The sequence below is a fragment of the Otolemur garnettii genome, unplaced genomic scaffold, assembly GCF_000181295.1.
Source record: "Otolemur garnettii isolate 467f Iridium unplaced genomic scaffold, OtoGar3 scaffold00016, whole genome shotgun sequence".
Classification (NCBI taxonomy): domain Eukaryota; kingdom Metazoa; phylum Chordata; class Mammalia; order Primates; family Galagidae; genus Otolemur; species Otolemur garnettii.
This window is the reverse complement of record NW_003852411.1, coordinates 26,390,453-26,404,647: the sequence shown is the minus strand read 5'-3', so window position 1 is coordinate 26,404,647 and position 14,195 is coordinate 26,390,453. Positions and strand designations below refer to the sequence as shown.

At 45.9% G+C, this 14,195-nt stretch overlaps 1 protein-coding gene across 3 annotated transcripts in view; it reads right to left on the bottom strand.

Annotated features, from left to right (window-relative positions):
* Positions 1-13,963, bottom strand: part of LMX1A (LIM homeobox transcription factor 1 alpha) — a 163,793-nt gene extending 149,830 nt beyond the window's left edge. For 2 of the 3 annotated variants that reach the window (XM_023510824.1, XM_023510826.1), the window contains exons 1-2: positions 13,881-13,963; positions 11,564-11,737 (exon numbers count right to left, since the gene is read on the bottom strand). In XM_023510824.1, coding sequence (XP_023366592.1) covers positions 11,564-11,737; positions 13,881-13,963 — 257 coding nt within the window. Of the gene's footprint in view, positions 1-11,563; positions 11,751-13,880 lie in introns of all 3 variants that reach the window. The other variant, XM_023510825.1, reaches the window with a different exon arrangement.
* Between the last annotated feature and the right edge of the window lie 232 nt (positions 13,964-14,195).

Genomic DNA, 14,195 nt, shown 5'->3' with positions numbered 1-14,195 from the left:
AAAAAAAAAAATAGCCTGGTGTTGTGGCGGCCACCTATAGTCCCAGGGAGGCTGAGGCAAGAGAATCACTTTGAGCCTAAGAATCTGAAGTTTCTGTGAGCTATGATGCCATAGCACTCTACTGAGGGCAACAAAGTAAGACTCTGTCTCAAAATAATAAAATAAAATGTTACCTCTTCCAGGAAGCTTTTTTAACAACCCCAACCAAACCATTTATTAATCTTTCTATTCAACCAGCATGTACTTGTCAAATGCCTTCTACATGTCAAGTACTCTGAAAGACGCCGGAGGTACAGGGGTTAAAGAAAAAGAAAAAGACAGGAAGGTGTCTTCCCTCATGGAGCTTGTGATCAAGTGTCACAGACAGATGAAAAACCAATAAAAATATATATACTTCGAATTGTGACAAGCACTTTGAATATAATGAACAGCATACTGTCATATAGAACCAGGAAATGTAGATAATCCGGTCTCTGTCCCTCGGGCCATGCCTCTCTTAAAGTAATTTTGCTGTTTTTTCAATCATCTGTTTAGTTTATGTCTCTAAACAATTTCTACTAGACCACTAACACATTAGTGCTTTTTTTAATTCACTTTCACATACCTGACACATACAAGAATTTAATAAGTCTGTTCGGTTCTGAATGAATGAGTGATTTCGTTAATGAACCAACTGTTGTAAGAGTTCATTTAATTCCAAATTAGAGAAAGCCACATACATCTAGGTGAAGTTCACTCCAGCTGCTCACGTAGTACCTGAAATCTCTTGTTTCATTAAACACCAGTTTACAAAGATTAGATTCAGACATATATTTCAGCTCTCTACAATTGATTGGAACTAGCTTTAAGAGAACGACACATCGGCAGTGGTTATAGAAATGATAAATCCAACACAGGAATACTTAGTTTCCTGAACAGCTGAGATTCCCTTATCACTTTTTGATCCACCCAGGGCAAGTAACAAATAAGAAGGATGTCAACAGTTCGGGAAATGAGCCTCACATGGAAACACAGTGGGATCTTTTCTAGCTAAGGCTGTGACTTGTTTGAAAACACAGCACAGTTCAGAAGAAAACTTGGAAAGGGGTTATGCAAGGAATGGACAGACAGCTGCTGGCTAGTCCCAGTGGAAGTTATGCTGGAAGCTTCGGATCAGATATTTAACAGTTCTGCTGCCAAATGTGCACACAGGCTCCCAGGACAAAAGTCACCAATAGCAAACTCTGGGAGCTGGAGAAAAGGAAAATGGATGCTGTCTGCCTTTTTGTTGTTCTTCGGCGGGAAAGAATAGCTATGCTAGAGAGCAATGGAGACCAGCGTGGATGCTGCAGGGTAGGAAAGGCTGGGCTTGGATGGCTTGCAGGGGTGGAGGTGTTTGACAAAAGGCAATGATAGGTGCGCACAAGCAGCCTCCCCATACACAGACACACACTCAGGCAATCCCCACATCCTAAAACTTCCTTCAAAACCTCAGACTGTTACAAACAGCTGACCATCAGAAGGCTGTCCTAAAAGCTCAAGTATCTAGCAGGTGGGGACTTGTTTTCCAAGAGCTGGTTCAACAGGACAAACTGAGAATTGTGATCTCACTGGGGTGTGAACACCAGAATTCAAGCAGCAGATGGTGTGATTTAACGGAAAGGCCACCGGACCAGGAGTTGGAGGCTGGGGACAGATAGCATCCCAGCTTCTCTCTCCACCAACTGCATGAATTTGGGCATGGAGTTAACCTCTCGGAAGGACCAAATGGAAGGGGAGAAAGCCCAAAACCTCTCCTTATCTAGGTTTCAAAAATTGTGAAGTCTCTTCAAAAATTGCAAGGAATACTTTTTATCAACATATCCTTTTATAGCATTTCCCATAAGCCAATCACGGATCTGTGTGCTTTACAAATATGAACCAAAGCTGACCCTTGGAGGTTGGTACCATGATGGCCCCATTCCAGAGAGCAGAATAGGCACGGGGCAAGTAAGACTCTGGCCCAAGGTAACACAGCTGCTGAGCAGCAGAGCAAGGATTTGATCCCAGACACTCCGGCTCCCAGGTCTATGCTGTGAACAAACATGCTGTATTGGGTTATTACACACAGTCCCTAAAAATATGTACAAGCTTTTACTCATATTTTTAAAAAAGAGTAATATCCAATCCTGCAGAGTACTCTATATCTCACCAAAAGCTTTCACATGTTCATTATCTTACTTAATTCTCACTATAACCTCTCAAGGTCATTATTATTTAATATTATATTCCTTTGTACAGATGAGAACATTGTGGCTTGGACATGTCTTAACAGTAACACATGTGTTTCAAGTTATTTTTTAGTAACATAGAGAGCTATGCAGTGTCCAAATCATTCACCTGTCTACCCCCTTCCATCTGTAAACATGGATTTTTGGAATGGAAGAACACAACCAGTAACAAAGCATAAAGAAAATAAAACCCAGAAGAAAAGGAGCGGGTGCTAATACTGGCCAGCCTTACATATAGACAAGCAGGGAAGCACCCTGCAACTGCATTCTGCCCAAAATTATCTCCCCTACTACTCCTCCCATTCCAGGGCCTAAAATTCTACTACAAGATGGCCATTCCTTTTGACTAAATACCCTTCCAGTTAACAAGTGCCTTTAGAAGAACAGCATTTTCGTGCGCGTCCCAATGTGAATTATTTCATAACATCCTCTCCAATTAGACAGCTAGCTAAAAGCAGGCTCTAGCCTGCCCACAGAGCAATCTGAAATTTAAAAGGTCACAGGATGGGTTCAGCACATCAGACAAGCAAGGGGCAAGGCTGAGCTGAGATTCTGAGGCTGGAAAGCAAGTGCTGTGCTCGGATCCGGAGATTTAAGGTGCACAAGCTGGGGGCTGTTCAGGGACCAGGCAAAACCCCAGCCAAAGAGGAGCAGGGAGTGGTCCCCTGGGATGTTCTTCCTGTCTAGATCTCCGAGGTCTTCCTCATGGCACTGCAAACTGGATTTCACCTCTGAAGAGCTGTGCCCACATCCCTGTGAACACGGTGACTGTCATTACGGGGGTAACACACACACAGCAGGGATCCCTGACACAATGTGAGGGGGAGCAAGAGGAGAAAGGGTGAGGGGGGCCCACCGCTGCAGGGGAGGAAACTCTAGATGGTTGTGTTAAAAAGGATTTGTTCCACTGTCAAAACCAAAAAGCTCTCCCCAGGAGCCAGCTTTAGGGAAGGAAGCCTGAAGTGACAGAGAGGGGGCGGGACACTATTATACTAAGGAGGTTCTTGGGAGAAAAGGCTAAAATAAGGGGAGGAGTACCAGGCCCAAGGCAGGTGTGCCCACAAAAACCCACTGCTGGACTGTGATGGAACAGGAACGTTTGGGGGATGCACAGAAACTGGGTGTAAGCGTCTCTGCCACATCCCAGACAAAGGCTCCTAAAGCCGCCTGATTCTCTAGGGCAAGAGCAGCCCTTTAAATCCAGGCCATGGGAGCACTCGCCCATCCCTGGGCTCTCCACTGTAGGTGATAGGACCCCATGACTGCTAAGCTCCTGAAAACCACAAAAGTCACCCCTTCTCCACTCAACTGCCCATTCCCTTTTCCGGGCTCCATGCTCAGGAGAAACATCAACCTCTCCCCACCACCACCACTGCCCCAGAGGTGGGGGCCTCAGCTTCACTCAGGCTCAGGCTGTCCCGGTGCTCAAACAAAGACATATTCGGACCCTCCTGCAGAGAGAGAGGGGACTGCTTCTGGGCCCAGAGGGAGCTGGCCTTAATCTGCTGCACAGTGAATGACAACAATGTGAGGAATGAAAATATGGTTTGGGGGGATAGTCCCCAGGAGCCCAACATTTTGGTATTTAAAGAAACTTTAATGAGCTTAAGAGGCTAATCTGGAGTTCAGGAGGGGGTGTTTTGTTTTGTTTTGAAAAAAATCCTTTTAAAGGCTCCTGAGGCTTGATGGGGAGGAGGAGACAGAATTGTGAGTCAAGGAGCCACTGCAGTGCAACTGAAGGGGTGGGACGGAATTAGCAGAGGAAGCTGCTCCTGAGAGCTCCTCTCACTGCAGCCGCAGAAGCTGGTGCTCAGAGGTAAGGGGTGGCTTTCCAGCCTGGAGAAGCACAGTGTCCAGAGAAGCAGCAAGGAGCTAAAAACGTGTGTGCATTTGCATCCTACCTGAATGCCAGCCAGGATTCTCCACCAGTGACTCCTCCAAGTTTACTGGTGACAGCATCAGACTCACTCACTTCTCTGACCCACCGAAACACGCCCACTTGCCGTGGTGGGACATCACCTGCACCCACTAAGCCACACTAAGAAAGGTTTTCAGTGGCCTGTAAATGGTCACCCAAAGAGTACTGGTCACAGAGTCATGCAAACCGGAGTGCCTCTGCCATCTGCTTACCTGAGTCCTGCCCAAGAACTGGGCAGTCACGTGGCTGTCATTTGGGGCATCTAATAGATTAGGTTCTTCCAAGTGAGAAAGCCAAAAAAACACTAACATGAAAAAGGCTTGGGATAAAAATGAGACAGTTGATAAGATGGAGTTTAAGTAATATCTGGGGCTTGGGAAAGTCCAGTTAATAGAACTTCCTTTCACAGGGCATGGTGGGGGGGGGAGTGCACGAGTGAGACAGGGCCAGGTGTGGAGTCTCCCCACAGCATGTATACCATGCTCAGCAAGACCGGATGCTTCAGATACTTTATATAGACAGGGCCTAATCAGACCTGTCAGACAAGGGAGGCCAATCCGTAGTTGCCAGACAGTTATCAGGGCTCGTTCATTATACAGCAATAATGATAAAACACAGATCTATTGGTGTAGAGAAACACTGGAGGCCCAGAGGGTTAGGAAAGCCAGACATATTTACTGTTATCCAAAAATAGGATGCCCAGACTGGAATCTTGAAAGCCTGGAAGAGACCGAACTCTTCCATGTGACTTCACTTACAGGACTAGGAAAAGCATGGTCCGTTTTGTATTTTTAGTTGTTATGACATTATGGTGTAATAATGGGGAATCTGGCCATGGTTTTATTAAATTCTAGCTAATCTGTGCATGGCGGCAAGGTGACAAGCTCTACAGATGACTCGCTTGCCTTGGTTTGCCACTGAAAAGAACAGCACAGAGGTGGGCTCTCAAAATCCTTTTTTAACTACCCAGATGGGGCTATCTGTGATGGGACCAAGGATACCCCTGGGGTAAGAAGCTGATATGGGGCCATAGGTTTTATTCCTACATAATATCGTCACTAAGACGTCGGTGTTTCTGCTGCATTCCAATTGCATCTGCCGTCTTATGCCAAAAGAAACTTAATCCCTATCCTAAGTCTCATTTTATTTATTTGCAGTAGTGTGAAAACAAACATGTAGCAAGATTACAGTGTTTACACCTCCTGTTTTAGCCGATATAGCTCTAATCCTCCTGTTAATTAAAGCCAGGGCCATAGCAATTTTATTAATTTTGTCTTGTTTAAAAATATAGAGACAGATAATTGTGCTTTACTAAAATAACTATTTGACATTTGGGAGGTGCTCGCTTCATGCTGGCAAGGCGGTTTGTAGGTTTCATTTAGTAGACGACAAAGAGGCACAAAGCTGCCATCGATGTTGGTCAAGGGTAACAAAACGAATCGGAACTGTGATAGATGGACTACAGCACCCTGTGTATCGTGCCAGTCAAAAGAAACTAAGGAGAAAATGTAAATCCTAAGAAGCTCCAAACCAGAGTCTCTCTGGGGTCCAGAAAACCAGCCATTCTAAGGGGCAAGAGGCAGAAAAGTGTGTCTTTTTTCTGTCCTCTCCTGACATTGGCTCCAGAACCTATTCTATACTTTGCTCCTAAAATTACCAACTTCCCTAAAGCACATCTGACAAGGCTGCTGGCAACAACACAGTCTTCATGTTCCTAAAAGACTGTCAGAAAAACACAGAAGGTTTTCCTGTGGGGAAGTCTCAGGCATGTTAGATACAAGACAGAGCCCTCCCACCTGGGAACCTTTCTGCTCCAGGCCCAGGGTAAGGAAAGGAAGCACCTCAGCCCTCTTTATCCCAACCTGCAAGTGTCTCATCTGAGAACCCGTCTCTCTCTGAAGACGGGGAAGAACATTTAAAAATCCACCTTAGAAAGGGGAAGGGAAGAAAAATAAGAAAAAGAAGGAAAGAAAAAATTGAAAAACACTGACGCTAGGATCTCACAGTTAGGGCAGAAATTGTTTTTAAATCTTTCTATTGTGGATATGATTACACTTTCCTCCCCATAATTCATTTCCCAGTGTTTTACAACTGTACTTAATAATCCAGGCAATACAATTCCTATTGGTCATTTTGAACTTGATAAAATACAACAGTACTATATTATGTAATATGCATTTCCTCTAAAAAGCTTTATTAAATTTCTTAGACTATCAGGAGTATTTTAAAGCTTTGTCTATTATCTCACTTCTACACATTATGACCCAAGTCATTTCTTTAAATATGAAAAACAGCAGATGGTTTATCAAATGAAATTGTTTTCATTAAAGAAACAGTACCTGCTCATTCGCTACAAAAACCTCCCCCAGAATCAGAAAGCTACAATGAAGAGCCCTCCCTGAAATTAGTAACAGTTTTTTGGTTAATGCAAAGCTTTTTAATAAAAAAAAAAAATGAAACTAAAAAGCAAGAAAACAAGGAAAGACCAGAAAAACTCTTGTCACTGAAGTTGAAATATCAAAAGCTATTTCCTAGCCACACAGATGACAAAAGTCCCAGGACTCTACAGTATGTAAAACCAGACTGGATAAATAACTGTTTTAAATGTGTTCCATTTATGGAAGGATCAAAAGAATCCCATAAGCCTACTCTAAGAAGGAATGTTCATATCTAGTATTTTAATTCCCAGAATACTATTAATACCTACTTCTGCTATCTAATTTTATGTCAAAATTTTAAGTCTTAGATTCTAAGAAGGTCTTACCTAGGGACCAATACATATAAAAAGAGAAAACACCTCTGAGCCAGGAATGTTTCCAATCACCCTCTAAAATTAAAAAAGAAAGAGAGAGAGAGACAGATAAGTCTGCCTGCAAAAACATAACCATAACCCATGGGCTGTGCTTATGCCGAGCTAAGCCCCCTGAAATTTCACACAGACATCAGTTTATGACCTCACTGTGTTTGATTCTTATATTCCTTACATTTGATTGTGCCAGAAGCAGGGCCAACACAAGATAAAGTAAAGCAAAAATCTAAGAATTGCCTCTGTAATTTCACCTGTGGGCTACTTTTCTGAGTAACTGCATGCCCAGTTTTGATCTCCAAGTAACGTCACAGTAATAAAACCAAAGCAATTGCTCCTTACACACTCACCTCCTACACTACCTTGACAAAACACAGAATTCGTCCATTACTGATCCTAATAGATATCATTACCTACGTTGTTTTCTCTGGGGAGTCAAAAGAAAGATACAGAGAAAACTCCAAGTGTGATGTTCACTCCCACCCCCTCTCTATTCCCCCTTTGGAAAATTGGTCTGCTCCAAAAGACAGGGAAGAAAACATCAACGGGCTCTCTGAGGAAAGGCTTCCCAAGGCCTGGGATTTGCTGACATGTGGGGAATTACGATGTTGTGAGAACAGCCCTGATGACAGCAGCACTATCCCACGTTGCTCCTAGGATGTCCAGAGCAATCCGAGGGATCATGATAAACTTCATATGTGAGGGAAGAGGGCCCCGCCTGACCCATGGAGCCGCCAGGCACATGAAAGAAACAATATAAACTTGATTTAAATGTGGGATCCTTTCCAGAAGGCTTAATTATCTATTGTATTACCACATTCCCATTATTCAGCAGTCTCTTCTGTCTCAGACTGAAGACCAGCTAGAGTATTTGTTTGGAACAAATTCTGGGGAAACTCCAAATTCATCAGATCAGAGGATTCAGTTAAATAGGGAACAACAGTTATATAAATACAAGTCCCCTAGGCTGGAAAATATTTTGGTCGTCTGCTAACTTTCAGGAACATGGAAGGCAGTTGAACGCGGTTTTTAAACACTCACACCTCCGGCATCCTCGTGTTTACGTGCTGTGTACAGCTTCATCAATGGGGTAAACACGGCCTCCAGTTCTTGACTTCTGGACATTCATAAATCAGTGTTCTACATTCTTGCCTTAAACGCTCATTTGTTTTAGGTAATCAGAAGATAAATTATTCCTAAGGGTGTCATGGTCTATGAGACAAATACTTAATAAAACATCCTGAAGTCTTCAAATGAATGGTTACATGTCCAAGATACCATTGTCAATTCAATTTTTCTTAATTAGAAAAACTTAGTGTTTGACATCATGAAGGTGTAACAATTAATTGAGAGGATGAAATTTTCACATTCTCCGCGGCTGCCTGACACCATGGACACATAGCTAATAAATAATTCAAATGCAAAACTGCCCAACTGCCAGAAATGCATATATGCATGGCAAAAATAAATATGGTAAGTCTGCTGGTTGATATTATGTTTATGACTGTCACTGAAGACCGCACGTTAGCTTTATACTCTTTCAATGAAATGTGTAGAAACCGCATTTGAACTTCATGAATTTTGGAGAGCAGGAGGCTGCCTGTGTTTACATTTTTTGCTAAGTGGTCCATCGGTTACCATGAATATTGTCCTACTACTTAACTTCTGCCTCATTCCCTTTCCCTTTACCTTTCTCAAGTCTCAATTTTTTAAAAAAATCCACCAGAAAAAGCAAAGCTATTTTTATAAATGTAGCTTTTAGAGAGAGAAAAAAAAAGGCTTTCTCTGTTTCATGACTATGATTTAAAATGGAGTTATAACCCTCTGGAGGGTAAACTTCTGGGCACGCCACTTGCCTAGCCCCGCACACTGCGAGGAGGAAGCTGTTGAGAAATACGTGGACTTGGGGGTAAGGACAACACAGGTGGGAAAGTGCTCAGCTAGAAGCCTCCTGAAGGCAGGCCCTGAGACTTTTTCTCACTGTCTTGCTCTCACCCAGCCCAGTATCTTGCATGTAAAACTCCAGAAAAGCTTGCAGGAGAAAGGAATGTGCCTGGAGCCTCATTTTTTACAAAACAAAACCCCAAATCACCTTTCTTTCTTTTCTCTCTTCCAGCCACCACTCTGCAGGCTAACACCCTCAAAATGATCCAGCATGTTAAAATCCTATTTTGTCGGAAGAAGAATGGGATTTGGATGGGGGATAGAGGAGGTGGAAAAAAGGAATTTTTAAAAGGAATAAATTAATCTGAATTAACTTCACAAGCGACTGATAGGCTGGGCACAGACCAGGACTGATGACACTTCAAGAGCTAAAGAGGACACGCGATTCAATGTGCGCGGTGGACAAACACCATGACAGTGGTGCTTCAAAAAATACTTCGAAATTAAAATTAAAATTCTTCACTGTAACCTCAACACCTCTCTGGACAATGCAGCTCACGTTCCTCTATAAAATCTCGGTTCTGGCCAACAGCTGGCAAGTTGATCCCTGCAATTTTCCCTTTGCAGAAACAGCTTTGTGAGCGGAGAACTGACCCCACAGGCTAATAAGCCCAAACGGCTCCAAACCTGGAGGGATGAAATGGAAGGGACATTGTTGTGTTAAGTACTTTACAACAACTGTTTCTTCTCCTCTTGACACAGCCTGACTTCCTTAAAGAAGATTTGACTGGCCAGACAGCTGTGTTGACCCTTAAGCCTTCTTTGATTCATGATTTTTTTTTTTTAACAAACAGAACAGAAATTCACAACTCAAATCCTTCCCTAAGCTCCAATACTTGTGAATTTGCTAGTGTTGTGCCTGAGGATGTGGACACTTCAGTAATCTATAAGCAGAAAGTTAAAGATTGGATTCACACAATAGGCAAACCTGTGGATGAAAGGGAGAGCAGGCGGGGGAAAGAAAGGAGCAATCACCCAGAAGCCTTACCCAAAAGTGACACTTGAAGTTCTGTGGTCAAAATCTGCTTAATTACCTAAAACTTGCACTTTTCTCTCAGACCTTGTACCAACAAACGGATAACCAAGAACAGAGACAGACAGATCTGCTTCCAAAAATGTTAAGCACAATTATCACTTCGTGAAGTGGTTATAAGAGACTTTTCACTTCTTTATATATTTCTGTATCGTCCAACTCATCCAAAATCAAGCACATTTATTTTCGACCTGAAAAAAAGTTATCAATTCTTTCAAAACAACAACAGAGGTCATACTCTCTATCTTGGGGGGGGGGGGGAACTTAAGCATTTTAAGTAAAGGAGTACTAAGTGTCAGAAATAATTTTTCCCCGTGGGCACAAATCAGTGTGTCAGTTTTCAATAAACCTCATAGACCAGATAACACGGAAAAGAAAATATTTCTGTTCTTTCTTTCTGCTTTTTGTTACATTGAGACTTCTCCTGCACATCCCCTTTCATTGTGCTTTTTAATAATGGGACAGGAACTGCTTTTCACTCACACTAACCCTCCTTGGATTATCCTCTTAGACCTCCCTTTTATTCACCAGTGACAAACGTAGACCGCTCCTGGGCGTGCACACGCGCGCCCACACGGCCGGCCGGAATATCCTGGTCTCAATGTTCAAAAACGGAGGCCGCGGGTTCAGCCGCTTTTCTTCCCTTCAATAACCCCACAGCCCTCCCAAAGCAATGCCCCTATTAATTAATCATTTTCTTCAGAGAAAGCATTCCCCTCTCCTTGTGTTCACTCTCTGAGCTCCTCCCGGCCTGCCAGGAGAGAATGGGGAAATCCTTCTACCTCTCACTCCCTACCTTCATCTAGGCGTTAAGCACTACAGAGATCCAGATTCGAAATAATCCATTGTCTTAAATAGCTGCCTCCCAAGTCTCCTCAAAACACATCAGAATGTTGGTGTGAACAGGAGGGAACCGAACCTGCTTCCTGACAGTAGAGTATACCCGGACCAGAACTCAGGAGAAGGTGCAGGCTGGAGGAGAGGGCCTGACAGCCCATGCGTCCTAGAGCTTTGGAGAAACCCGGGAGGGGTGCAGGAGAGGAAAGGCGAACCGATCATGCGCTTAGCTTGGAGTGGCAGCAGCGCCATTTCCGAGCCCAGACTGTCCGGACTCCAGTGGACAAACCCTAGCCGGAAACGCAGGCAGGGGACAGAAGCCCGGTGGGGTCAATACAGGCTCACGGCAGGACACCGCCCGGCACAAGCGCGAGGATGGTAGGGTAAAACCGTGTGGAAACCGACATGGAGACACCTGGCAGCCCGCAGAGCACCCTGAACTACGGGTCCGATCTTCAATGGCTTCTGAGAATGGACAAGTCGGGGAAGGGGTCCGGGAAAACTAAAAACTAGACCAGCAGAACAGGGAGCGGAGCAACCGTGCGCACTTCTGAGGACCTGGCCTGGGGGTGCGCAAAGATCTCTGTCCTGCCCCCTGCCCCGCGCCGCCGCCAGGATTGCCCCAGGCTAGGGTGAAGCGGAGTTCTGCGTCTCTGAGAGCGCTGGTGACAACTGCGCCTTCCAGAGGAGGAGGGGTGGGGGACAAGGGAAGAGTAAGTTGCGGGCACACACCGAAGCTGGTGAGTGCGGAGCGCTCCCGCGGCGCGGACACTTACTTTTCATAGTCATACTTGCAGTAGAGCTTCTTGTCCCTGTAGAAGCAGGTGGTCTCTAGGGGCTCTTTGCAGGAGGCGCACTGCACGCACTGCTCGTGCCAGAAGCTGTCGTTGAGCCGCAGAAGAAACCTGTCCAAGATGACCCGCTGACAGCCCTCGCAGACAGACTTGGGGCTCACCGCTCTGCCTGCAACCGCAACAGACGTTCGCGAGTGAGCCGCCCGGGCCAGCCAAGCCTGCTAGACCCAGCCGGACCCGCTCCCGATCCCTTCACACCCACGGATTCCCCCCGCGTCTCCCACCCCAAGCAGCCGAGACTTGGAAAACCAAACCGAGTGGCATTTCTAATAAGCAGGGACTATGTGGAAAGATTTAATTCTTAGCCTGGGAAGGGGGCGGAAATGGATAAGTGATCTTTAATTATCACATATACCGAGATATGAGAGCAAACGTGTGCGCACCCAGTAAAATTAGACAACAGAATTGTGCTGCCAGGTTTATCAGATCGTAATCATTAAATCACTAACTATGCTTGTCTCTCTTGACTTTTTTAAACTGAAAATGAGTAAAAATAATTTGGTTTTGTCTTTTGTTAAAACCTAATTCTGTTCTATTTTTGATGGAAACTTTTCTTCCTATAAAGTCCTGTGGGTGCGATAAAATACTGGCAAAACTGGTATGGTTCAAACCAATGAGCCCTAAACTGCGGGGTCTTAACTGGCCTGCAAGTTACAAATGGGGTTATTTTAATAACTAAAAAGCCTCAAAAGAGAGGGAAGAAAAACATGCGGGAAGAGGCAGGCCGCGGAGACGCCTCTGAGCGTCCAGCCGGGATTCCTGAAACCAAGTGTGCTCAGCAGCCGTGCGTGGGGGCGAAACGGTCGCCAAACCGATTCAGCACAGGCAGGGAATTCACTGCGTCCTACCTGGGACATGTTGTTTTGTTCCTTTAGTATGTGGGGGTGTGGGATAGGGTGATGGCTTTTTTTCCTCGGGCAGGACGCTTGGCCACATTAGTCTGCACATTTCACAGATAATTAAATAAGTCACTGTCCCCCTCTAACGACATTGGTATGTGGCGACCCAAAGGGCCCCAGCCCTTCCCCATTCCCCTACCACTCTCATCTCGCTTTCCCTCTTTAGGGAGCGGTCAAAGAGCTAGGAAAAGCAGCCGGGTGGTTCTCAGTTTTAAAATTCTACTTTCTTTCTGTAGGGTCTCAGAGCGCTGGGCCACGACCTAGATGTTAGGAGATGACACGGCGGGGCCCAGGACATAGGGCAAAATGCTACGCCCGCCGTGTACATAAGTCCGCAGGCGCTGACCGCCAGGACAATGCCGACTCTGGAGCTCTTCCGAGGCTAGACAGAGTCCCTATGTCCTCGAAAGGGAGGGAGGTTGAAAGAGAGGAGCTCAGTGTAGGTGATTTCGTTTTATCTGGGGTGTTTGCGGGGTGGGGAGATTCCTCTCGGGACGTGGTTTCTCCAGCCGACCTGTCTCAGCCTCCGTAATCACCCCCATTTAGCGGTTCAGAGAGAGGGAAAGAGGCAAGAGGTTTAAATGACAAAACGAAAAATCTCTCCAGCTAAAAAGTAAAGTAAAATAAAATAAAACGTCCGTTCCCTAAATTTGCAAAGCATTAGAAATGGGGGGAGAAAGCGGAACCAGAATCTCCGGCCTCAGCTCTGCAAGACCTGCGAGTGGACACTTCAGGGGCTCTTGACTCGCTGCTCCTCTGCAGTGGTTGGGAAGGAGCTGGGGAGAAAACCCACCGGACCCGAAATCCAGCTCCAGTTAATTAAAGCCGAGGCAAGGGCCCTGCAGCGCAGGCTAATCCCCGCGCTGCGCCTGCCTACCGGCCCGGAAAAGTCTCTTGGCTGTGCCCAAGGCTGAAATTGGGGCTGGAGTTGATGGGGGCAAGAAGCCTCTTCGAACTTGGACGCCCCGGGCCTCGGGTCTCGGATATTCGCCCCTTAGGCCACAGAGAAATGGGCGGCATTTATGAGACGTCTATCAGCTCTGTGATTAAAAATCCAGCCCTGGGTATTTTTAATCACTTGCCACTCAGACGCCTGCGAACACGCTCGCCCGCCCCTCGCCGCATTGGGGAATTCGGTGCCCAGCGCATGTGGCCGGGGCGGTTTGTTGGTTTTATTTGGGTAGGGGAACCCCATTAGGAATGTTGGGCAGTGTGCGGGCTCAACTGAGTGCATGAAGAGGGGCGCTAGCTCCCCCATCGCCGATCGGGTCCCAGCCTGCCTCCAGAGCTCAGGAGGAAAGAGGGGGCAAAGAGGATGAACCCTGCACTCATGGCCTGACCACTCACCCAGCAACGAGGAGAAAGAGGCCGAGGTCTCAATCGCACTTTGGAAATTCTCCTCCATCTTCAGGCCGTCCAGCATGTTCAGGCAGAGCCGGGAAGACCTGTAGAGGAGAGCAAATGATGCTCCTGGCGTCGGTGCCCGCTGGGACTCGGCGCCCGCAGCCGCCACACTCCTGGGAAAGAAATGAGGGAGTGTCCAGGGCGACCAGAAGGAGCAGGGAGAGTAGAGTCCAGCCAAGAGAAATGTAGGGTGGGAGGAGAGACGAGTCACAGCGAACCGCTCTGACTGATCTGATTTCACTTGAAGTCTA